The sequence below is a fragment of the Staurois parvus genome, unplaced genomic scaffold, assembly GCF_062004578.1.
Source record: "Staurois parvus isolate SC_StPar_1 unplaced genomic scaffold, SC_StPar_1.0 ptg000092l, whole genome shotgun sequence".
Lineage (NCBI taxonomy): Eukaryota > Metazoa > Chordata > Amphibia > Anura > Ranidae > Staurois > Staurois parvus.
Genome location: NW_028317888.1, coordinates 4,050,570 through 4,077,610, shown reverse-complemented (window position 1 = coordinate 4,077,610; position 27,041 = coordinate 4,050,570). Strand labels below are relative to the sequence as shown.

At 45.9% G+C, this 27,041-nt stretch overlaps 1 protein-coding gene across 1 annotated transcript; it reads right to left on the bottom strand.

Moving 5' to 3' along the window:
- Nucleotides 1-9,391: 9,391 nt before the first annotated feature.
- Nucleotides 9,392-11,063, bottom strand: LOC149468161 (uncharacterized). The gene has a single exon (XM_089670629.1). The coding sequence runs from the start codon at nucleotides 11,051-11,053 to the stop codon at nucleotides 10,331-10,333; it is 723 nt and encodes a 240-aa protein (XP_089526755.1). The 5' UTR covers nucleotides 11,054-11,063; the 3' UTR covers nucleotides 9,392-10,330.
- Between the last annotated feature and the right edge of the window lie 15,978 nt (nucleotides 11,064-27,041).

Sequence of the window (27,041 nt, the reverse complement as noted above, 5' to 3'; positions counted from 1 at the left end):
TCGGTCACGTCTCCTGTGTGTGGAGTCCTCTGACAGCCGGCACTCGGTCACGTCTCCTGTGTGTGGAGTCCTCTGACAGCCGGCACTCGGTGACGTCTCCTGTGTGTGGAGTCCTCTGACAGCCGGCACTCGGTCACGTCTCCTGTGTGTGGAGTCCTCTGACAGCCGGCACTCGGTCACGTCTCCTGTGTGTGGAGTCCTCTGACAGCCGGCACTCGGTCGCGTCTCCTGTGTGTGGAGTCCTCTGACAGCCGGCACTCGGTGACGTCTCCTGTGTGTGGAGTCCTCTGACAGCCGGCACTCGGTCACGTCTCCTGTGTGTGGAGTCCTCTCACAGCCGGCACTTGATCGCGTCTCCTGTGTGTGACAACCAGCACTCGGCAGATCTTTATGTGTTCTAATTTGATTTCCTTAGTTCTATTGATTCAGTTTTTGTTTCTTATCCTTTATAATTATTTCTGTAATGGAATATCCCACAAACAGCGCTCTCAACCTACTAATATACCAAAATGAATATAACCAGTATATAAATGAATATAACCAGTGTATAAATGAATATAACCAGTATATAAATGAATATAACCAGTGTATAAATGAATATAACCAGTGTATAAATGAATATAACCAGTGTATAAATGAATATAACCAGTGCATAAATGAATATAAATGACATATGTAAAATTATATAAGAAAATATATAAATAATAAAATAAAACTGCCACCAAATAAAGTGCCAATATGTGCCAAAAAAATATATATAATTAAATCATACAAAAAAGTCCACTAAGTGAAGTCCAAATATATATATAATCTTTCTTCAATGAAGATATGAAATCTTTCTCTAATAGAAATATTTTCTCCACAATGGTGAATATTTCAGTGCTCAACACCCCATCAAAGTGCCAACTCACCACATTCTGGTGATTAACCAGCATATCCTTCAAATATCAATGGATGTGGAACATTCAGCAGCATAACAATAATCCTCCTTCATCAGAAGATTGATCTCATTACTCTCTGTCATGGTAAGTATAAGACACATGTGAATAGATAGAACACTCACTATAGCATAATACCGATTTAATGTTTATTTTTCAAAATTCCCCCTTTAAAAACACTCACATTCTGCAAGTAAATATACGGCCTTTTTGTATAGAAAACCGTCTGCAGCCTGCAGCACACAATCTCCTGCTCCCAGCACACACAGTGGAGTCTCACCAGCCGTAGTCGGCAACAGATGATGCGGTTGTGGTCATGTGGTCCAGCCATGTGGTAGCGGCATACATGATGATGTCACTGCTCGATCACGCCCTAACACGTTTCGTCACACGACTTCGTCTGAGGGTGTCACCTCATATGGATAATGATATCATCCTAAAGACCCTGCCCCCTCTTTTACATTTAGCGTATAGGGACCAGAAGCCATCATTCATGGTCAGTGCAATAATGGATCATATGTATTCTCTGGAGTTGTCATCATGACTGATGATGATCTGCATTGCTGGACAACATGATTCATGATGGATTTACAATGCTGGAGATTTTAAAGACTTTTTATTTCTTAATAAAAGTGTTACTAAACCCCGGATCCTGGATTTACTATATCCACTCTCCCCGGACCCCGCATTCACTATATCCGCTCTCCCCAGACCCCGCATTCACTGTATCCCCTCTCCCCGGACCCCGCATTCACTGTATCCGCTCTCCCCGGACCCCGCATTCACTGTATCCGCTCTCCCCGGACCCCGCATTCACTGTATCCCCTCTCCCCGGACCCCGCATTCACTGTATCCGCTCTCCCCGGACCCCGCATTCACTCTATCCGCTCTCCCCGGACCCCGCATTCACTGTATCCCCTCTCCCCGGACCCCGCATTCACTGTATCCGCTCTCCCCGGACCCCGCATTCACTATATCCGCTCTCCCCGGACCCCGCATTCACTATATCCGCTCTCCCCGGACCCCGCATTCACTATATTCGCTCTCCCCAGACCCCACATTAACTATATCCGCTCTCCCCAGACCCCGCATTCACTGTATCCGCTCTCCCTGGACCCCGCATTCACTATATCCGGTCTCCCCGGACCCCGCTGTCAGGAAAGGACTCACCGTTGGGTGTCCTGGGGCTCGCCTGCTGTGTGTGCTGCAGCACCAGTTCTCACCAGCAGGTGCTTTTCAGCAGCCAGGATCACACTCCTGCAAACAAGCCATCACCTGAGGCTGATCGCAGGAGGTGTATTTAGGCAGTACCAGGCCTGCAATCAGTGCCTTGGTGTTTTCCCATGAGCCCTTGTTGTCTTGAACCTGTATCCTGTCTTCTACCTGCTTGACTCTCCTGCTCAATTCTGACCACGACTGAACTCTGCCTGCACCGACCCGGCTCTCCTTTTTGACTGTCCATTTGCCTGCCCCTCTGTGCCATATCTGCCCGATTGTTCCTGACCCGGCCTGTCTGACCACTCTACCTCTCCAGCGCTTACTATGCCTGTGTTCCTGAACATATTGATATTAGTTGAAGGTTTGTTTTTTGTTTACTGTGCATTTTTGTATATTTGTGCAGCTCTTAATAAATTATATTATTATTACATCATTCCTAAAGCCTGCTGTTCCCTGTGTCAGTCCACACATCTCTGGTCATACCTGGATTCCTGACACCCACATTCACTGTATCCGCTCTCCCCGGACCCTGCATTCACTGTATCCGCCCTCCCTGGACCCTGCATTCACTATATCCGCTCTCCCCGGACCCCGCATTCACTGTATCCCATCTCCTCGGACCCTGCATTCACTATATCCGCTCTCCCAGGACCCCTCATTCACTGTATCCGTTCTCCCCAGACCCCGCATTCACTATATCCGCTCTACACGGACCCCGCATTCACTATATACGCTCTCCCTGTACGCTGCATTCACTATATCCGCTCTCCCCAGACCCCTCATTCACTGTATCCATTCTCCCAGGACCCCTCATTCACTATATCCGCTCTCCCCGGACCCCGCATTCACTATATCCGCTCTCCCCGGACCCTGCATTCACTATATCCGCTCTCCCAGGACCCCTCATTCACTGTATCCGTTCTCCCCAGACCCCGCATTCACTATATCCGCTCTACACGGACCCCGCATTCACTATATCCGCTCTCCACGGACACCGCATTCACTATATACGCTCTCCCTGTACGCTGCATTCACTATATACGCTCTCCCTAGACCCCTCATTCACTATATCTGCTCTCCCCGGACCCCATATTCAACGTATCCACTCTCCCCGGACCCCGCATTCACTGTATCCGCTCTCCCTGGACCCCGCATTCACTGTATCCCCTCTCCCCGGACCCCGCATTCACTGTATCCGCTCTCCCCGGACCCCGCATTCACTGTATCCGCTCTCCCCGGACCCCGCATTCACTATATCCGCTCTCCCCGGACCCCGCATTCACTATATTCGCTCTCCCCGGACCCCGCATTCACTGTATCCGCTCTCCCCGGACCCCCCATTCACTGTATCCGCTCTCCCCGGACCCCGCATTCACTATATCCGCTCTCCCCGGACCCCGCATTCATTATATCTGCTCTCCCCAGACCCCGCATTCACTATATCCGCTCTCCCCGGACCCCGCAAATCACTATATCCGGTCTCCCCGGACCTCGCATTCACTATATCCGCTCTCCCCGGACCCCGCATTCACTATATCCGCTCTCCCCGGACCCCGCATTCGCTATATCCGCTCTCCCCGGACCCCGCATTCACTATATCCGCTCTCCCCGGACCCCGCATTTATTATATCCGCTCTCCCCAGACCCCGCATTCACTATATCCGCTCTCCCCGGACCCCGCATTCACTATATCCGCTCTCCCCGGACCCCGCATTCACTATATCCGCTCTCCCCGGACCCCGCATTCACTATATCCTCTCTCCCCGGACCCGCATTCACTATATCCGCTCTCCCCGGACCCCGCATTCACTGTATCCGCTCTCCCCAGACCCCGCATTCACTATATCCGCTCTCCCCAGACCCCGCATTCACTATATCCGCTCTCCCCGGACCCCACATTCACTATATCCTCTCTCCCCGGACCCCGCATTCACTATATCCGCTCTCCCCGGACCCCGCATTCACTATATCTGGTCTCCCCGGACCCTGCATTCACTATATCCGCTCTGCCTGGACCCCGCATTCACTATATCCGCTCTCCCCAGACCCCGCATTCACTATATCCGCTCTCCCCGGACCCTTCATTCACTATATCCTCTCTCCCCGGACCCTGCATTCACTATATCTGGTCTCCCATGACCCTGCATTCATTATATCTGGTCTCCCCGGACCCTGCATTCACTATATCCGGTCTCCCTGGACCCTGCATTCACTATATCTGGTCTCCCGCAGTCCACAGAACATGGAAATACAATTATTTTAGTAAATTTAAGCATGTACATGTACTGTACTGAGTTGTAAAGTGTCCCTTGTAAAGTGTCTCCTGTGAGAAATGTTTGGGCCCCAAAGATCCCCATCGTGGCCCCGACACACACAATTCTTTTCACTCAATAAATTCTTTATTATGGTTTTACTTCTAACAAGATTGTAATCATAGAATCAGGAAATAACAAAGGAAGGAATCCGATTGGTCAGGAAGATCCCTTGTCTGGAATGTGGGGGCGGAGTCATTATTATTGGTGTACAATACAATACACAACGTGTTCCATTATTATAACAAAGTATTGTAGAAAAGATCACAACATGTGACATGGCTGAATGAATGCTGGTCATATTAGTTCATCTATTCTCTAGGTGGGGTGGTATCTATTGGGCCAATCCCTTTTACAAACCACACATAATATCGCCCTTCAAAGTGAAAACAGATTTCTCGGATCCCTTTCCTGTTGGGCGAGGGACGAGGCAGGGTTGCCCGCTGTCCCCGGCGCTCTTTGTCCTGGCGCTTGAGCCACTGGCTTTAGCGCTCCGGACTGATTGCAATATATCGGGGGTTCCATATGTGGGACAGGAGTTTAAGCTGAGCCTCTTTGCGGACGATGCCCTCTTGACCCTTACTAATCCTCTGACGACGCTTCCTAATTTGCAACGGGTTCTTGAGCGCTTCTCCTTGATTTCGGGTCTATGTATCAATTTGGATAAAACCGTCGCTCTCAATATTACTTTGGCTTCAGATTTGGTTTTGCGCCTACAATCCCACTTCCCTTACCGGTGGGCTTCCTCTTCTCTGGAATACTTGGGCATTCGCTTGACCCCCACCTATGACTCCCTTTTTGCTGCAAATTATTATCCTTTGCTTAGCTCCTTATCTTCTCTTATGCATTCCTGGCAATTTCCGCACCAGTCTTGAATAGGACGGGTCCATTCAGTGAAAATGACCATCTTGCCGAAATTGTTATATTATTTTCGCACCCTCCCAGTGCGGGTTCCCCCTCACTTTCTTCGGTTGCTTCAGGCGAAGTTTATGCGTTTTATCTGGGCCAATAAGCTTCCCAGAGTCTCTAGAAACACGCTCTTTGCTCATAGACTCCAAGGTGGTATTGGGGTACCCAATGTAACTAAGTATTATCAGGCGAGCCAAATTGCCCCGCTGTCTATGTTGCACGCTTCCTCCGATGTTCCTCTCTGGGTCCTGCTGGAACTACCTAATTGTGCCCCTATCGCACTATCGACACTCCTATGGCTTCCCCCTGCCCTGCGCCCTATGGCGCTGAGTCCGATGTTGCTCCATGGCCTACGAGTCTGGGACTCGGTACGTTACTCCAGTGGCCTGATGTCACCCTTTTTGCCCTTGCTTCCAATCGTTAATAACCCTCTTTTCCCGCCGGGTCTAGATCACCCGAGGGCATTTTCTTGGTGGGTGGCTCATGGTTTCTCACAGGTGCGACACTTTTTGATTTTTCGGTCCTTTCCCACCTGGAATGTCCTCCGGGAGTCTTGGGATGTTTCCCCAGCGGAATTTTTACGGTACCTTCAATTGCAGCACTGGCTACTCTCGCTGAGGGCCACTTCTGCTTTCCCATATCAGCAATCTGCCTTTGAACGGCTTTGCCAGCAGCGTCCGGGCGCCCCGGGCCTTATCTCCCTTCTTTACGCAGCTTTGAACAGATGCTCATCGCACACTTCTCTTTCATATGTAGTTCAGTGGGAACGCGACCTGGGAGTGGCTGTGGATCCGGAGGACTGGAATAAAGCCTGGTCACTCATAGCTAAATGTTCATTTAATACGACCACGCTGGAAGCAGCCTATAAGGTATTGTTCCGTTGGTACTGGGTTCCGGCTCGTTTGGCCCAGGCTAACCCTGCCTGTAGTGATCGATGTTTTCGGGGTTGTGGCCATCGTGGCGATGTACTGCATATCTGGTGGTCATGCCCGAGTTTGGTTCGTTTTTGGTCTCGTGTGTTTGGCCTCCTTTTCACTTTGTTTCATCTCTCCATACGCCGGGATGCTCGGTATGCTTTGCTTCATTGTCCCATACCAGGCCTCTTGGCTTGTCAGCAGCGGTTGGCTTCCTATTTGTTTTTATCGGCCACTAGGACAATTGCTCAGACCTGGAAGAGTCCGTTTGTACTTTTCCAGGGGGTGCGGGATCGTATGACTACTATGATGCTCAATGAACAGATGTCGAGTATATGCAACGACTCTCAACATAAATTTTTGAAAATATGGGAGCCGTGGTTGCAATATGCCTTTCCCACGCTCCCCCCGGCCAGTGTAGGGAGGTGATGGAGTTTTGTATTGGTGCTCATGGACCCCTGCTCTTTGGTGTGTGTTTTTGTTTTTTTTTTTTCTCTTTCTTCTCTGCTCTTTTTCTCTCCTTTTCTGTTTGTTTTGATGTGACAGTGGACAGCTGTCTTTAGTTGCGATAGTCAGAGTCTTATTGATGTTATTGTAACCTATGTGCCATTGATAGCCCCTGCGTGGGCATACGTTTTGCCTTATTAGAATTAGAGCGTTGTCTGCTCTATTATGCATTTTCTATCGGTGCAATTGATAGCCCCTGCGTGGGTGTGTTTTGTTGCCTCTGTTTTATACTGTTTAAAATTAATAAAAACCATTGAAATACAAAGTGAAAACAGAAACGATTTGCACAAAATCAAAGAGTAGAAATATTTTCCGGTGGATCCCCTCTACCCAGACCCCATATGTAGACATAGAACAACAAGCTGTGTTCCCTCTCGTGCCGCACTCCTCCAACCACCCAAACCCACACAGAAGCCAAGGGAAATAATGAGAGGAAAGTTCCCCCCTAGTTTGGGGCGGAGTTCTCCTTCCCTCCTGTTGGGGGATGGGAGAAGGATGGACTGAAGACAGAGAGACGCTTCGGGGTCACCACTGTTCTGTAGAGCCTTGAAATGAAGGACATCAACTTCAGAAGTTCTTGTTGTCTGTGTAAAGTTCCCGATAACAAGATCTGGGCTCTCCCGGCTTCTAGCTCTGTAACCCGCTATATCATTATCAGGAAACGCAACTCCGACACCCAAGAAGGGCTGAAGTTGTGTCCTTCATTTCCAGGATCTACTGACCACTCTGCACCCCGACATTTACTGCACTTCATCCATGTCTTTGGGGGCCTCTCATCTCCTTATCAACTGTTTCTTCCATGATGAAGATCAGCCATGGAGTATATCTGAGGTGTATATCAGGGTGTGCTTCTTCCCCACATGAGAGCTGGGATGTCCAGCAACATTCATCTAGAAGACATTTCCTGCACTCAAGGCACTAATACACCTCCAGGGTTGTGTGGGACCCCTGATGTACAGGAAGACAGGACTTCAGAGAGGAACATTTCCCTCACTCAGGACAGGAATACGGCTTCTCTTCCGTGTGGCATCTCTGATGTGCAATAAGATGGCATTTCTGTGAAAAACATTTCCCACACTCAGGACAGGAATATGGCTTCTCCCCCGTGTGAGATCTCTGATGTCTGTAAAGATCGGACTTAACTGAAAAACATTTCCCACCCTCAGGACAGGAAACCGGCTTCGCCCCGTGTGAGATCTCTGATGTCTGGAAAGATGCAACTTTCGTGAAAAACATTTCCCGCACTCAGGATAGGAATATGACTTCTCCACCGTGTGAGATCTCTGATGTGTGTAAGGACTGGACTGTGGTGGTTTATGTAAGGATTTATTCTACTTATAAAGGGCGTGTCCCTTTCCCTTAGATGAAATATTACAGTGCCTCCAGCTGTTAAAATACGGCAAATATTTAATGAACCAATAATTTGGACACCTTGATAATTTGATCACCACTTATTATTATACCTTGAATTCTTTTAGCCAGTATGATTTCATACCATACACACAAAATTTGCCTTATAATAGATAAATATATAAATTTATTTATGTACAAAAATGATATATATATTAACACAAAACGCAAAAGACTGGTGATGAATGGATATTGATACACACGATCAAAGATATACTATACCAATATCATACACAATACAGTATTTCTAAATAATGATAAACAATATAACAATTTTTCTAGATGATAATGATTATTAAAAATTAAATTTAGTAATAACGAATAATTTAGAGTATTTCAGAGGTTATTTTCTCACATCACGTGGCCATAGGAATGGGAGAAGATATTCCCTGATAAATTATACTCTAATTACTAATATTTAATAATTTATGAAATATGAAAAATTTGTAATATGACACCAACACTATCTAACAGTAATACAGGATCTCTCTATATATATAAACACCCAATACAGTTGTTGTCACTCTAAGGTAATTCTTATCACTCTAAACAACAGAGGAAATATACAATACAAAATTAGATGGACAGTCTCACCACACCCAGAATTTGGACTATGACACTTTCCCAGTGGATTCAGCTGGCACTGGAACGCCTTCAGATTGATGGCCACAGGGACAAGTGATAGATATGTAGTATAGTAGAGATTCAGAGGTTTAGAAGTTTAGTAGAAAGTTTAAAAAGTTTGAAAGGATGAAAGAGTGGTTATTCAGCAGATATGGATTTCAGCCTCTTCAGATATCCTCAGTTTCCTCAGTCAGTTTTCAGTCAGGTTCTTCAGTGAGTTTTTTTTTCAGGTTTTTCCTTAATCATTTTTCTTCTTAAATGAGGTGCATGGCTTTTTATACCATCTAAACTATTGTTCTAAGAGACCCTCCCAACAGGCTTTTGATTGGCCGGTCGAGAAGTGTATGTACCTAAGCTATCTCTCACCTGTCCGCCAGATGGCAGTCATGTACCATAGAACAATTTGAGTATTGATGATGACTCATACCTCGGGTGGAATTCAAGGTGATTTCAGGTATTAAATATACGTCTTATCCAGATATATATTTGATTATACCTATAATGTTCTGGATAGGACTATTAAAGATATATGTATATTCAGTTATTCATTTCCCTGAGATACAAACTTGTGTGAAAGCATTTGTTTTCTGATACAACATACAACTGATGCTAATTCACAATATATCTTACTTTCCCTCATCTCAATACTCAAGTTAGTGATATACAATTCCCATTGCTGAATGTATTTTTGTTTCAGAAAGAGTAGGAATAATGTATCTTTCCTGTTAATGTCTTTGTGGGTAAAAATATAAGTTCTAATCTTTGACTTTTAGTCTTAAGACTGACACAGGAAACGGTTATTTGCGTCCATTGTAACAAACCAGATGGTAAACAACCAGTTGTCCTGGTCGTTTGAAAAGACTGTTAGTTCATCATTTCTCTCCAAGGTTTGTTTATTCTTCTCAGACTTTAATCTAGTCTCATATATTGTTCACTTGTTGTGTGGTGACTCAGTGTTTGAAGGTCCAAGGTAGTGTTTGATTTTATAATTAACTTTCTTGCAGGTGAAATTTCCTAATTTTCCACAGACAATGGCAATTGTTTAGAAAACATACTTTTGCCAGGTTTTAGAGTAATCAACATCAGATCCCACCATTATCTTCCTCAGGGACTTTGTTTGATCACCTGTAGGCATTTCAATAGTATATTGTGTCTGGAACAAGTCTTCCACTTGAAATTTCCAAGAATTGTCGGACTTAGGCCACCTGTGGATAGTCAAACAGTCTATTGTCTCTGGAAAAAGTTCCCTTCACCCATTATCTGCATGTCTTCACTGGAGGGTCCTTTGAATTTTCAACCAAGAAAAGTTAACCCTTAACAGATGGCTAGGCTGGTTTGCTGTCAGAATGAAGTTATATTTTGATAAATAATTTCAAAAGGCACTACAGGACTTCTGTGAAAATTTTTTCCCACACTCAGAACAGGAATATGGCTTCTCACCTGTATGAGATCTCAGATGTTGGTAAAGACCGGACTTCCTTGAAATAATTTCCTTCACTCAAGACAGGAATATGGTATCTCCCCCGTGAGATCTTTGATGTGTGTAAAGACTGGACTTCACTGAAAAACATTTTCCACACTCAGAACAGGAATATGGTTTCTCCCCTGTGTGAGATCTCTGATGTTTGTAAAGATTGGACTTCTGTGAAAAACTTTTCCCGCACTCAGGACAGGAATGCGGCTTCTCACCTGTGTGAGACCTTTCATGTTTGACAAGGTCTGATTTTTGTGCAAAACATTTCCCACACTCAGGACAGGAATACGGCTTCTCCCCTGTGTGAGTACTTTTATGCACATTAAGATTTGATTTATAGGGGAAACATTTCCCGCACTCAGGACAGGAATATGGCTTCTCCCCCATGTGAAATCTTTCATGTCTGTAAAGATGAAACTTCACTGAAAAACATTTCCCACACTCTGGACAGGAATATGGCTTCTCCCCAGTGTGAGATCTTTTATGCTCATTAAGACGGGATCTATAATGGAAACCCTTCCCACACTGAGTACAGGAGAACTTCTTCTCTGTAGGAAGGCCAGCCAGGTCCCGCACAGTCTGAGGTTCCTCAGGATACGAGGAATCCGATGGTCCATCTACACTGGGTGGTGCCGGATGGACATTGGAGGGAGCCGGGTTTTCTCCTGGACTATACTGTGTGATGTGCTCATCTTCTACTTTACAGTCTGGAGACAAAGTGAGACAATCCTCTGAGGTTTTCCTCATCTCCCGGCCATGGACTAAAAAACAAAGACAGAGAATTACTAGACAGGAGCTGATTGGTTCCCCCAAACCAAGACTCCACCCACATTAGGCAGCTTGGTCTCTGAGGAGCTTACAATTCCACCCTCAAGGGAACTAGGAAATGGCTCCTCTGATCTCCTACCAGGTCATTTCTTTATTCATGGTCCTTAGTCAGAGAGTGAGGAAACAACCAGAACTGTCATTTATAGGAGGGACAGTGATGAGGGGATTATAGGACGAGGGTCCCCACCCCCTCTATCACTCATCGCCATCTTCCCAACACAAGAAGTACTGCACTTCCTTATTTAGTCCATGATTTAGTCATGAAGAACAGCGGGGCTGAGCCCCACCAGAGGTCAGAGAGTGAGGATGGGGGGAGAACAACCAAGATGAAGACTGGACTGATCCTGAAGACCACCATCATTGGGGTATTGACTCCTCCCTCATTATCACTTTCTGTTTAAGGGTCCAAAGTTGGAGGATGTTATCACATTATTATCACCATGTAAAAGTCTGTGCTCCAATCACATCATCCGATATAAAATGTCCAGCTGGGAGGAAATGGGTGCAAAAGAAGGATTATATAATTTACAACTTATTATATATTATACAAATGTTAGGACTATACAATTAATGATGTAATGTACAAAAGAGTTTATAGTGCAGGGGTCAGGAGTATGTAATGTACAGTTGCAAGAAAAAATATGTGAACCCCTTGGGATTACGTGGAGTTTTGCATGAATTGGGCATAAAATGTGCTCTGAACGTCATCTAAGTCACAACAATAGAAGAACACAGTCTGCTGAACATAATACTAGACAAACATTAGATGTTGCCATGGTTTAATTGCACATAACATGTAAACATTCACAGTGCAGGGAGGAAAAAGTATGTGAGGCCCTAGCTTAATGACTTTTCCCAGAGCTAATTGGAGCCAGGAGTGAGCCAACCTTGACTCCAATCAGTGTGATGATATTGGATGTGTTGCTGACAGCTGTCCTGCCCTTAAAAAACACACACCTATTTTGGGTTTACTGGTTTCAAGAAGCACTGTCTGATGTGAACCATGCCTCGCAGAAAAGAGCTCTCAGAAGACCTACGATCAAGAATTGTTGACTTGCATGAAGCTGGAAAGAGTTACAAAAGTATCTCCAAAAGCCTTGATGTTCATGTGTCCACGGTAAGACAGACTGTCTACAAATGGAGAAAGTTTAGCACTGTTGCTACTCTCCCTAGGCGTGGTCGTCCTGTAAAAATGACTGCAAGAGCACAGCGCAGAATGCTGCATGAGGTAAAGAGGAATCCCAGAGTGTCAGCTAAAGACCTACAGAAATCTCTGGCACATGCTAACATTTTTGTTGACACATCTACAATAAGGAAAACATGAAACAAGAATGGAGTACATGGGAGGACACCACGGAGGAAGCCATTGCTGTCCAAAAAGAATATTGCAGCACGTTTGAAGTTTGCAAAAGAGCACCTGGATGTTCCACAGCACTACTGGCAGAATATACTGTGGACAGATGAAACCAAGATTGAGTTGTTTGGGAAGAACACACAACACTATGTGTGGAGAAAAAAAGGCACACCAACATCAAAACCTCATCCCCACTGTGAAACATGGCGGAGGGAGCATCATGGTTTGGGGCTGCTTTGCTGCCTCAGGTCCTGGACGGATTGTTGTCATTGATGGGAAAATGAATTCCAGAGTTTATCAAGACATTTTGCAGGAAAACGTACGACCATCTGTCCGCCAACTGAAGCTCCGCAGAGGATGGGTGATGCAACAGGACAATGACCCAAAGCATACAAGTAATTCAACAAAATAATGGCTGCAACAGCACAGAATACGCCTTCTGGAGTGGCCCAGTCAGAGTCCTGACCTCAACCCCATTGAAATGCTGTGGCATGATCTTAAGAGAGCGATTCACACCAGACATCCCAAGAATATTGCTACACTGAAACAGTTTTGTGAAGAGGAGTGGTCCAAAATGACTCCAGATCGTTGTGCAGGTCTGATCTGCAACTACAGGAAACTTTTGGTTGAGGTTATTGCTGCCAAAGGAGGGCCAACCAGTTATTAAGTCCAAAGGCTCACATACTTTTTCCTCCCTGCACTGTGAATGTTTACATGTTATGTGCAATTAAACCATGGCAACATCTAATGTTTGTGTAGTATTATGTTCAGCAGACTGTGTTCTATTGTGACTTAGATGACGTTCAGAGCACATTTTATGCCCAATTCATGCAAAACTCCACGTAGTCCCAAGGGGTTCACATACTTTTTCTTGCAACTGTACAACAGAGTATATAGGTCAGGAGGATGTAATGTACAACATAGAGTACATAGTGCAGGGGCCAGGAGTATGTAATGTACAACACAGAGTATATAGTGCAGGGGTCAGGAGTATGTAATGTACAACACAGAGTATATAGTGCAGGGGTCAGGAGTATGTAATGTACAACAGAGTATATAGTGCAGGGGTCAGGAGTATGTAATGTACAAGTTATATAGTATAAGGGTCAGGACTCACAGAATTAGTATTCTGTAATCAGTGGAAGCTTAAATGCTTACTGTAAAGGGGTGGTGTTGAACGTGGTATACTTGGACAGGGGGTGGCTATGGAAGTGGTATACTTGGACAGAGGGGCGACGGTGGACGTGGTATACTTGGACAGGGGGTTGGCTGTGGAAGTGGTATACTTGGACAGGGGGGTGGCTGTGGACATGGTATACTTGGACAGGGGGGTGGCGGTGGATGTGGTATACTTGGACAGAGGGGTAGCGGTGGATGTGGTATATGTGGACAGAGGGGTGGCGGTGAACGTGGTATACTTGGATAGAGGGGTGGCTGTGGACGTGGTATACATTAGCACAATGTATACAGTCCTCCACTCTGATGGGAATACATTAGACCTTGTTTTCTCTCTTCTTTGCACTCCCTACAACCTCACAAACACCCCCTTTCCTCTCTCTGATCACAAAATCATCACCTTCACAGTCTCCTCGTCTTCAAACACCTATCCCTCCAAGCAGCCAACAATTACCCGCAGAAACCTTCACAACTTGAACCCGGCTCCTTTCCACTCTGCAACTGACCAACTCTAAGACAGAATCTCTCCCCTGTCCTGCCCTGACCTGGCCACTGCTGTCTACAACAGTTCACTATCACCCACACTGGACTCACTTGCTCCTCTAACAACACGAAGCATCAGGCCCCGACCATTACATCCGTGGCAGACTGACCACACCAGACATCTTAAATGACATAGTTGTGCGCTGGAGTGATTGTGGCGTAAAACCAAATGCCACCAGGCGTTCATCAGATATAAATCTGCTTTCTTCACATACAATTCCTCTCTTCATGCTGCCAAACAAGCCTACTTTGTCACTCTCATCAATAGCTTGTCATCCAGTCCTCATCATCTCTCCTCCACTTTTAACTCTCTACTTTCTCCACCTCCACCCAGTACCTCACTCACTGCTCACGAGATTGCAAATCACTTCAAAAACAAGATTGACGCAATTCGTAGGGGCATCTCCACTGCACAGACATCCATCCCACTTAGCATACCTTATACTAAACCTCCCTCAACACTTTTCTCTTTTGACCTCGCTACTACCGAAGAGGTCACTAAGGTTTTCTCAGAAGCCCGTCTCACCACCTGCCCCCTAGATCCTGTCCCCTCACAACTACTATGGTCACCCTCTTCCATCCTATGCTCCCTCACTCACATCTTCAACCTATCCCTCTCTAACGGTGCCTTCCCCACCCCTCTAAAGCATGCGCACATCACTCCCATACGTAAAAAGCCCTCCCTGAACTCCACCAACCGGAACAACTTAAGACCCATCTCCCTGCTGCCATTTACCTCTAAACTCCTAGAACACTTAGTCTATAATCCCCTGAGCTCCTCCCACCTCACCGAAAACAACCTTCTTGACCCTTTAGTCTGGCTTTCACTCTCTACACTCCACTGAAACTGCCCTACTAAACCTCACTAATGATCTACTAACTGCTAAAACCAATGGCCACTACTCCTTACTCATCCCAACCAATGGTCACTACTCCGTACTCATCCCAACCAATGCCACTACTCCGTACTCATCCCAACCAATGGCCACTACTCCGTACTCATCCCAACCAATGGCCACTACTCCGTACTCATCCCAACCAATGGCCACTACTCCGTACTCATCCCAACCAATGGCCACTACTCCATACTCATCCCAACCAATGGCCACTACGCCATACTCATCCCAACCAATGGCCACTACGCCGTACTCATCCCAACCAATGGCCACTATGCCGTACTCATCCCAACTAATGGTCATTACTCTGTACTCTTACTGCTTGACCTCTCTGTGGCTTTTGATAGAGTTGACCATCTCCTCCTCCTCAAAAAACCCCACTCTCTTGGCCTCAGAGACTCTGCTCTCTCCTGGTTCTCCTCCTACCTATCGCAGCACTCCTTCAGCATTACATATAATGCTACCTCCTCCTCTTCACTCCCTCTTTCTGTAGGGGTCCCTCGAAGGTTCTGTCCTTGGACCCCTTCTCTATTCCATCTACACCTCCTCCCTTGGTCACTTGATAAACTCCCATGGCTTTAAGTACCATCTCTATGCTGATGACACACAAATCTATCTTTCTACCCCTCACCTCACCCCTTCAGTCTCCTCTCACATTTCTAACCTACTAAGCAACATATCGGCATGGATGTCACTTCACTTCCTCAAGCTCAATCTTTCCAAAACTGAGCTCTTAGTATACCCCCCAGCACGTGCCCCCTCCCCTGACTTCTCCATCAAGATCAATAACACAATCATCAGTCCCTCCCTCATGTCAGGGTACTAGGTGTATTCCTAGACTCCCATCTGTCCTTTCACCCCCAAATCCAATGGCTGTTCTAATATTGTAGACTTCACCTCCACAACATCTCCAAGATAGGCCCGTTCCTAACCTCGAAAACCACCAAGCAACTTATTCACTCCCTTGTTATATCTCGCCTTGACTATTGTAACTCCCTCCTCGTTGGCCGACCTCATCGCAGGCTATCCCCTCTTCAGTCTATCATGAATGCTGCTGCCAGACTCATCCATCTTACTAACCATTCTATATCTGCCACCCCTCTCTGCCAATCCCTCCACTGGCCTCCATTCAGTGTCCTCCACCCCTCTCTGCCAATCCCTCTACTGGCCTCCATTTAGTATCCTCCACCCCTCTCTGCCAATCCCTCCACTGGCCTCCACCCCTCTCTGCCAATCCCTCCACTGGCCTTCATTCAGTATCCTCCACCCCTCTCTGCCAATCCCTCCACTGGCCTCCACCCTCTCTGCCAATCCCTCCATTGGCCTCCATTCACTATCCTCCACCCCTCTCTGCCAATCCCTCCATTGGCCTCCATTCACTATCCTCCACCCCTCTCTGCCAATCCCTCCACTGGCTTCCCGTTGCCCAACAGATAAAATTCAAAACACTAACAATAACGTATAAAGCCATTTATAACTCCGCCCCAAATTTCATCACTGATCTTGTCTCTAAATATCACCCAAACCTTACTCTCCACTCCTTGCAAGACCTCCTGCTCTCTAACTCGTTGTTTCCTCCTCCCATGCTTGTCTCCAGGAATTCTCCAGAGCTTCCCCTCATCCTCTTTCTTCAGGGAAGCCTAGCATGCCCTCAGCTAATACTGGAATCTTCTGCTCTTCCAACCAGTACACCCCCCACAGTTACTACCTTTTGTACCACTAGCCACTCCCTCCTAGATTATAAGCTCCAAGGAGCAGGGCCCTCCTTTTCCTCTTGTATTGAACTGTATTGTTGCTGTACTGTTGTCAGGGCTGGAGTGGGGGAATGGACAGGCAGGCCTTATGGTAAGGTCACGCACCGACTGACGACAGCAACCACCCACAGGCCGGAGTGCCTCAGGGCATGGAGTCTAAGCCCCAGGCTGCCTTTCACCAGTGCCCCTGATGGTGGGGATGGACTTGACGCAGCCTGAGACCAGGTAGCAACCCCCGAGTAACCTCAGCTGTGGTAACGGTTGCCGCCAATGGCGTATAGCGAGTGGGAGCCAGATGGGAAGACATATAGCGTGGTCGGACAGGCCGGGTCAATAACAGCGGGACAGACAGTACAAGACAGTAGGCAAGAACTCAGGTCACGGGTCGGTTTCCAGTAGAGCAACGAGAGCTGAACAAGAGCTTGCGGCAATGAAACATACAGGACACGAATGCAAAGAGCAGCTGCAGACAGCAGGCTTAAATGAGATCAGCCACACCCTCCTGGAGGAGGAGCCACAGAGGCCTGAAAGCATAAAGGCTCCCACCTTGCTTTGCAGAAACCTAAGATGGATGCCAGCACATGGAGCAGCAAGCTCTGAGGAAAGGTAGGACCTTGACAATTGTCTCCCGTTATATTATAAAGCACTGAGCAAACTGTTGGCACTATATAAATCTTGAATAATAATATTACTTGGAGGGGTGGCAGTGGACGTGGTATACTTGGACAAAGGGGTGGTGGTGGACGTGGTATACTTGGACAGAGGGGTGGCAGTGGATGTGGTATACTTGGACAGAGGGGTGGCAGTGGATGTGGTATACTTGGACAGAGGGGTGACAGTGGATATGGTATGCTTGGACAGAGGGGTGGTGGTGGACATGGTATACTTGGACAGAGGGGTGGCGGTGGACGTGGTATACTTAGACAGAGGGGTGGCAATGGACAAGGTATACTTGGACAGAGGGGTGGCAACGGACAAGGTATACTTGGACAGAGGGGTGGCGGTGGACGTGGTATACTTGGACAGAGGGGTGGCTGTGGGCGTGGTATACTTGGACAGAGGGGTGGTGGTGGATGTGATATACTTGGACAGAGGGGTGGTGGTGGACGTGGTATACTTGGACAGAGGGGTGGCGGTGGACGTGGTATACTTGGACAGAGGGGTGGCAATGGACAAGGTATACTTGGACAGAGGGGTGGTGGTGGACGTGGTATACTTGGACAGAGGGGTGGCGGTGGACGTGGTATACTTGGACAGAGGGGTGGTGGTGGACGTGGTATACTTGGACAGAGGGGTGGCGGTGGACGTGGTATACTTGGACACAGTTCCCCACACACGGCTAATGTGTAAGGTAAAGTATATAGGCTGGAAAATCTGAATGTAAATGGATAGAAAACTGGCTAAAAGATCATATTCAGAGAGTAGTGGTAACTAATTCATACTCTTTATGGTCTGGGGGTGTCAGTGGTGTACCCCAAGGATCAGTGTTATTAGTGGGGTACCCCAGGGTTCAGTGTTATTAGTGGGGTACCCCAAGGTTCAGTGTTGTTAGTGGGGTATGTAGCAAGTGAGCATAAAGAGATGGACGCGGTCATCCATCTTGCTAAAGATCCTCCATCTTGTATCATTTCTATTCCCAATCAGCTTCCCTCCAATTTCCCCCCTCCCTCAGGAATGTGGTCTGTATGATACCAGAGATCACAGGCACAGTGGGACAGCTCATGGTTATAAATCCCAACCTAGCTTGTGCCCGGATGTCTGTTAGCTTCTCAATCTGAGATATTGTAAAACCATAAACCAGTCCTTCACTGAGCTTCAAAGACATTCCAGCTAGCTATAAAACACACTTACATTTAAAAATCCCCTTTTCCATATAATTTTATATCTGGAGATATGAAAGACTTACATGAAAACCAGGAATATATTCAGATCGGTCACTTTAATACAAGGCGCCTGATACCTTACACCCACCTAGCTGAACTCTACAGGAGAGCAGAAAATTATATCTCCTTAACCGTCCCAAGCAGGTATGTCATATTTAATATCTAGACGTTCAGCAGATCATTCTGTATATTAATCTACTAGTGGCTAGGCTGCTACATGCACCGAGGGTAAGTTATGAATCATGATATAAACTGCGAGGGATTTTGGTTCTAGCTTGGGTCTCCGCCTGCAACACCCTCCCCAAATGAGGCGATTGGTTCTCTGCTTCAAGGAGACACCCTGCTGAGTTCCTGGAAAAGACTTTTATGCTTGGAGCAGAAAGTTAAGTTGAGTAGGTCGTGTTGAAGTTGAAGAATCCTCCCTTTTAACATCAGAAATAACTTTGGGAGATAAGGCACCCTTTTGGCTCAGGACCCTTGAATCTGCATAACCCAGGACTTTTGACAAGTACTCTACCTCTCTAAACTTCTGTTATCTCTTTGCTGTGTTATTGTGCTCTGTATTTATATATTTTTTCTACATCTTTTTCTGTAAATATTTTTATTGCACCCTTTTGATGTTTTAGTAATAAATCTTACTTTCTGAAAGTGTTGAACTGTTTCTAAAGCTCTTTAATGCAAACTAAGAATCCCTGTCTCTGAAGAGCGCTACTGTGTGTTTTTAAACCTCTATATATCTCTGCCTGCAGTGACAGTGGTATACAACATTATTCAACATCATAGTGTTATTGCTGATATTGGCGAGTTTTCTCCTTCTCTGTACAAAAAGGAGGTGGTGGCAGTGTGAAGGGTTAATTGCGCAATTAACCTGACCCAGTAACAATCACTCTCAGGCTGCAGGTACACAGATTGTGGTCCATTAGCTGGAAAACCTTTGTGCAGGGTGCAGCTGGGAGTGGCACTGTTACATCGCGGTTTTAGATTGGCTAGTCCTTCGGTCACGAGTTTGGTGAGAAGGGCTGAGGATCTGACATCACAATCATCACAGGATACCCCAAGGTTCAATGTTATTAGTGGGGGATGCCGAGGTTCAATGTTATTAGAGGGGTACCCCAAGGTTCAGTGTGATTAGTGGGGTACACCAAGGTTCAGTGTGATTAGTGGGGTACCCCAAGGTTCAGTGTGATTAGTGGGGTACCCAAAGGTTCACTGTTATCAGTGAGGTACCCCAAGGTTCAGTGTTATCAGTGGGGTACACCAAGGTTCAGTGTTATCAGTGGGGTACCCCAAGGTTCAGTGTTATTAGTGGGGTACCCCAAGGTTCAGTCTTATTAGTGGTGTACCCCAAGGTTCAGTGTTATTAGTGGGGTACCCCAAGGTTCAGTGATATCAGTGGGGTACTTCAAGGTTCAGTGTTATTAGTGGGATACCCCAAATCTTGTTTCTAACCTCTGAAACCACTAAGCAACTTATTCACTCCCTTGTTATATCTCGCCTTGACTATTGTAACTCCCTCCTCATTGTCCGACCTCATCGCAGGCTATCCCCTCTTCAGTTTATCATGAATGCTGCTGCCAGACTCATCCACCTTACTAACCATTCTGTATCTGCCACCCCTCTATGCCAATCCCTCCACTGGCCTCCACTCAGTGTCCTCCACCCCTCTCTGCCAATCCCTCCACTGGTCTCCATTCAGTGTCCTCCACCCCTCTCTGCCAATCTCTCCACTGGCCTCCACTCAGTGTCCTCCACCCCTCTCTGCCAATCCCTCCACTGGACTCCACTCAGTGTCCTCCACCCCTCCCTGCCAATCCCTCCACTGGCCTCCACTCAGTGTCCTCCACCCCTCTATGCCAATCCCTCCACTGGCTTCCATTCAGTGCCCTCCCCCCCTCTCTGCCAATCCCTCCACTGGCCTCCACTCAGTGTCCTCCACCCCTCTCTGCCAATCCCTCCACTGGCCTCTACTCAGTGTCCTCCACCCCTCTCTGCCAATCCCTCCACTGGCCTCCACTCAGTGTCCTCCACCCCTCTCTGCCAATCTCTCCACTGGCCTCCATTCAGTGTCCTCCACCCCTCTCTGCCAATCCCTCCACTGGCCTCCACTCAGTGTCCTCCACCCCTGTCACCGTTCACCCAAATGCCACGCCCACAGCGACTAGCTAACCGAGGCACGCACGTGCGGACATGACTTGGGGTAAGAGGGAAGAAGGAGGACTTAACTTATAATATATCTACGTATATAAGACCAGCCGTGATACACTTTCACAACACGCACTACCTCTTGGCCACCACCAGAAGGGAGACTCCACTCCAATCCAGCTAGCCGATCACACACTGGCAGATACAAATCCTATATACAATCTGGTGCACTGATTAGAGTTGAGGAGCAGCCCAGCAATCACACACCCTTTTAGGATCCCTCCAGCTATCCTACAGCTAGGACCCCGGTGTGAATCACTCTTCCACTGTCCACACACCCCCACACCAGACACACCACAAACGGTAGCTTGCCACCACACAACAGTTTATCCGCAGAACGGTCTGTTGGGACACCACACACACACACAGATCTCCGTATTGCAGATCTGTTACCTTTACAATCTGCACGCAATCTGCCAACATGCAGTGCAATTGCATATAGATTGGCAATGAGCTTGACCGTGCATATAAAGGCACTAAAATACAATACAATCTAATCTCTCCAATCAAATCTCTCCGGAGATATGAGCCCGAGCTTAAATACACAGAAGTCACTTATTAATTTTAAGATTTAATATCCTGAAAGTGGGGAGTGCATAAAATATGTACAAAGTATACAAAGTTACAGAAAATACAAAAAATACAAGAAGACACACAAATGACTATTCACTATAAAATAAAAGGGAATAAATAACAGAAATAAAACTTTTACCGAGATCTATCCTGCTACTGGAGCAAGTCAGAGAAAGTCAGCAATCTGTTAGTCAAATAGAACTGGCTCCATACGAATCACCCTGTCTATATCTCTGGGTCCTCAATTTATGGGAATATGGACGTAGGCTGGACATTAGTTCTTGGCCAATTGACTCTGGGGGGTGTTCCTGTACCCGCCCACAGGATGTTCTGGGTGCTGACCTGCCCAAAGTCAACTGGACCAGAAACGGCTTGAATCACCAAATCAGGTATTGAATTTCCAACACCAGCGCATCAGTCCGATTGCGACAGTACCAATCACTGTTCCGCTATCGCACGCCACATAACCATTTCCTGCATTTTTCTGGGGTTCTACATAGGTCACAAATATAGTTTTATATGCTTATGTAGCCTACAGAGTTCCCCATCAGAAGGAAGTATTTTCATCTCTCTGCAACTGCAATTTTAGCTTTTACATACTCCTTTGATCTCCTGATATACTTCAAAGCTCTGGTCTTCCGCTGTCATGAAGCCAACCCGTCTCCAGCCGTTTCCTTCCATGTTTCCCCAGAAGGTGACAAATCTTATTAGCACCCAGGTGCCACTTCTAGCCTGAGGAAGCTCTGTCTCTTTTCAGATGCTAATGGCTGACCATCTGCCTCTGAGTACCAATGGCTGAATATTTCTTTAATGACAAGAAATTAACTACATTTACAATTACATATTGCTACAGGTCACATCTTATCTACTCAATTCTGTACATTTATGTCACAACCCCTCTCTGACAATCCCTCCACTGGCCTCCATTCAGTGTCCTCCACCCCTCTCTGCCAATCCTTCCACTGGCCTCCATTCAGTGTCCTCCACCCCTCTCTGACAATCCCTCCACTGGCCCCCATTCAGTGTCCTCCACCCCTCTCTGACAATCCCTCCACTGGCCCCCATTCAGTGTCCTCCACCCCTCTCTGACAATCCCTCCACTGGCCTCCATTCAGTGTCCTCCACCCCTCTCTGCCAATCCTTCCACTGGCTTCCCATCCAACGGATCCAATGGATAAAATTCAAAACACTAACAATAACGTATAAAGCCATTTATAACTCCGCCCCAAATTACATCACCGATCTTGTCTCTAAATATCACTCAAACCATACTCTCCGCTCCTCAAAAGACCTCCTACACTATAGCTCCTTTGTCTCCTCTTAACATGCTCATCTCCAGTACTTCCCCCATCCTCTGGAACTCTCTACCCCAATTTTTCAGACTATCACCTACTCTGCTCACTTTTAGTCGATCTCTGAAAACTAATCTCTTCAGGGAAGCCTATCCTGCCCTCAGCTAATACTGGAATCTTCAACTCTTCCAACCAATCCATCCCCCACAGTTACTACCTTTTGTACCACTAGCCCCTCCTTCCTAGATTGTAAGCTCCCAGGATCAGGGCCCTCCTAACCCTCTTGTATTGAACTGTATTGTTGCTGTATTGTCTCCCGTTATATTGTAAAGCGCTGAGCAAACTGTTGGCGCCATAAATCCTGTATAATAATAAGGCTCAGTGTTATTAGTGGGGTACCCCAAGGTTCAGTGTCATCAGTGGTGTACCCCGAGATTCAGTGTGATTAGTGGGGTTCCCCAAGGTTCAGTGTCCTCAGTGGTGTACCCCGAGATTCAGTGTTATTAGTGGGGTACCCCAAGGTTCAGTGTATTAGTGGGGTACCCCAAGGTTCTGTGTGATTAATTGGGTACCCCAGGGTTCAGTATTATTAGTGGGATACCCCAAGGTTCAGTGTTATTAGTGGGGTACCCCAAGGTTCAGTGTTGGGACCCTTATTTTTAATATATATATATATAAACAATATGGGGTGTGAGATTATAAATCCCATTTCAGTCTTTGCAGATGACACCAAGCTGTGCCGGGGAATAACGTCCTTACAGGATGTCTCCAACTTACAAGCCGACCTCAATGCTCTGTGTAATTGGGGTATTATGGGGCCAATGAGGTTTAATGTTGATAAATGTAAGGCTCTGCACTTGGGGGCTAAGAATATGCATCATACATACTAGGGGGGGACAACTGGGGGGGTCAAAGGTGGAGAAGGATCTGAGGGGGTCAATTGTGGAGAAGGATCTGGAGGAGTCAATGGTGGAGAAGGATCTGTGGGGGACAATGGTGGAGAAGGATCTGTGGCGGACAATGGTGGAGAAGGATCTGTGGGGGACAATGGTGGAGAAAGGTCAGGGGGACAATGGTGGAGAAAGATCAGGGGAGGTCAATGGTGGAAAAGGATCTGAGGGACATTGGTGGAGAAGGATCTGGAGGGCAATTGTGGAGAAGGATCTGGGGGGGTCAATGGTGAAGGATCTGGGGGGCCAATGGTGGAGAAGGATCTGTAGGGGTCAATGGTGGAGAAAGATCAGGGGGACAATGGTGAAGAAAGATCAGAGGGGTCAATGGTGAAGAAAGATCAAAGGGGTCAATGGTGGAGAAAGATCAGGGGGTCAATGGTGGAGAAGGATCTGGAGGGCAACTGTGGAAAAAGATCTGGAGGGGTAGAGGTCAGTGGTGAAGATGGATCTGAAGGGGGTCAATGGTGGAGAAGTATCTAGGGGGGTCAATGGTGGACAAGGATCTGGGGTTCTTGTAGATCACAAGCTTAATAATGGCATGCAATGCAAAGCTGCGGGTTCTAAAGCGAGCAAAATCCTCTCTTGTATAAGGAGAGTTATAGACTCCAGAGAGAGATATCACCCCCCCTCCCCCGGGTACAAATCATTAGTAATACCTCATCTGGAATATGCAGTTCAGTTTAGGACACCAATTCACAAAAAGAACATTGGGGAACTGGAGAAAGTACAGAGAAGGGCAACCAAACTGATACGAGGCATGGAGGAGATCAGCTATGAGGAAAGATTAGAGGAACTGAATGTATTCTCTACTGAGAGGAAGAGATTAAGGGTAGATATGATCTCCATGTATAATACATAAGGGGGGATATGATCTCCATGTATAATACATAAGGGGGGATATGATCTCCATGTATAATACATAAGGGGGGATATGATCTCCATGTATAATACATAAGGGGGGGGGATATGATCTCCATGTATAATACATAAGGGGGGATATGATCTCCATGTATAATACATAAGGGGGGATATGATCTCCATGTATAATACATAAGGGGGGATATGATCTCCATGTATAATACATAAGGGGGGATATGATCTCCATGTATAATACATAAGGGGGGATATGATCTCCATGTATAATATATAAGGGGGGATATGATCTCCATGTATAATACATAAGGGGGGATATGATCTCCATGTATAATACATAAGGGGGGATATGATCTCCATGTATAATACATAAGGGGGATATGATCTCCATGTATAATACATAAGGGGGGATATGATCTCCATGTATAATACATAAGGGGGGATATGATCTCCATGTATAATACATAAGAGGGGATATGATCTCCATGTATAATACATAAGGGGGATATGATCTCCATGTATAATACATGAGGGGGGGATATGATCCCCATGTATAATACATAAGGGGGGATATGATCTCCATGTATAATACATAAGGGGGGATATGATCTCCATGTATAATACATAAGGGGGGATATGATCTCCATGTATAATACATAAGGGGGATATGATCACCATGTATAATACATAAGGGGGGGGATATGATCTCCATGTATAATACATAAGGGGGGGGATATCATCTCCATGTATAATACATAAGGGGGATATCATCTCCATGTATAATACATAAGGGGGGGATATGATCACCATGTATAATACATAAGGGGGGGGTATGATCTCCATGTATAATACATAAGGGGGGATATGATCTCCATGTATAATACATAAGGGGGGATATGATCTCCATGCATAATACATAAGGGGGATAAGATCTCCATGTATAATACATAAGGGGGGGTATGATCTCCATGTATAATACATAAGGGGGATATGATCTCCATGTATAATACATAAGGGGGGGATATGATCTCCATGTATAATACATAAGGGGGGGATATGATCTCCATGTATAATAAATAAGGGGGGATATGATCTTCATGTATAATACATAAGGGGGATATGATCTCCATGTATAATACATAAGGGGGGGATATGATCTTCATGTATAATACATAAGGGGGATATGATCTCCATGTATAATACATAAGGGGGGATATGATCTCCATGTATAATACATAAGGGGGATATGATCTCCATGTATAATACATAAGGGGGATATGATCTCTATGTATAATACATAAGGGGGGATATGATCTCCATGTATAATACATAAGGGGGGGATATGATCTCCATGTATAATACATAAGGGGGGATATGATCTCCATGTATAATACATAAGGGGGGATATGATCTCCATGTATAATACATAAGGGGGGATATGATCTCCATGTATAATATATAAGGGGGGATATGATCTCCATGTATAATACATAAGGGGGATATGATCTCCATGTATAATACATAAGGGGGGATATGATCTCCATGTATAATACATAAGGGGGATATGATCTCCATGTATAATACATAAGGGGGATATGATCTCCATGTATAATACATAAGGGGGGATATGATCTCCATGTATAATACATAAGAGGGGATATGATCTCCATGTATAATACATAAGGGGGATATGATCTCCATGTATAATACATGAGGGGGGGATATGATCCCCATGTATAATACATAAGGGGGGATATGATCTCCATGTATAATACATAAGGGGGGATATGATCTCCATGTATAATACATAAGGGGGGATATGATCTCCATGTATAATACATAAGGGGGATATGATCACCATGTATAATACATAAGGGGGGGGGATATGATCTCCATGTATAATACATAAGGGGGGGGATATCATCTCCATGTATAATACATAAGGGGGATATCATCTCCATGTATAATACATAAGGGGGGGATATGATCACCATGTATAATACATAAGGGGGGGGGTATGATCTCCATGTATAATACATAAGGGGGGATATGATCTCCATGTATAATACATAAGGGGGGATATGATCTCCATGTATAATACATAAGGGGGATAAGATCTCCATGTATAATACATAAGGGGGGGTATGATCTCCATGTATAATACATAAGGGGGATATGATCTCCATGTATAATACATAAGGGGGGGATATGATCTCCATGTATAATACATAAGGGGGGGATATGATCTCCATGTATAATAAATAAGGGGGGATATGATCTTCATGTATAATACATAAGGGGGATATGATCTCCATGTATAATACATAAGGGGGGGATATGATCTTCATGTATAATACATAAGGGGGATATGATCTCCATGTATAATACATAAGGGGGGATATGATCTC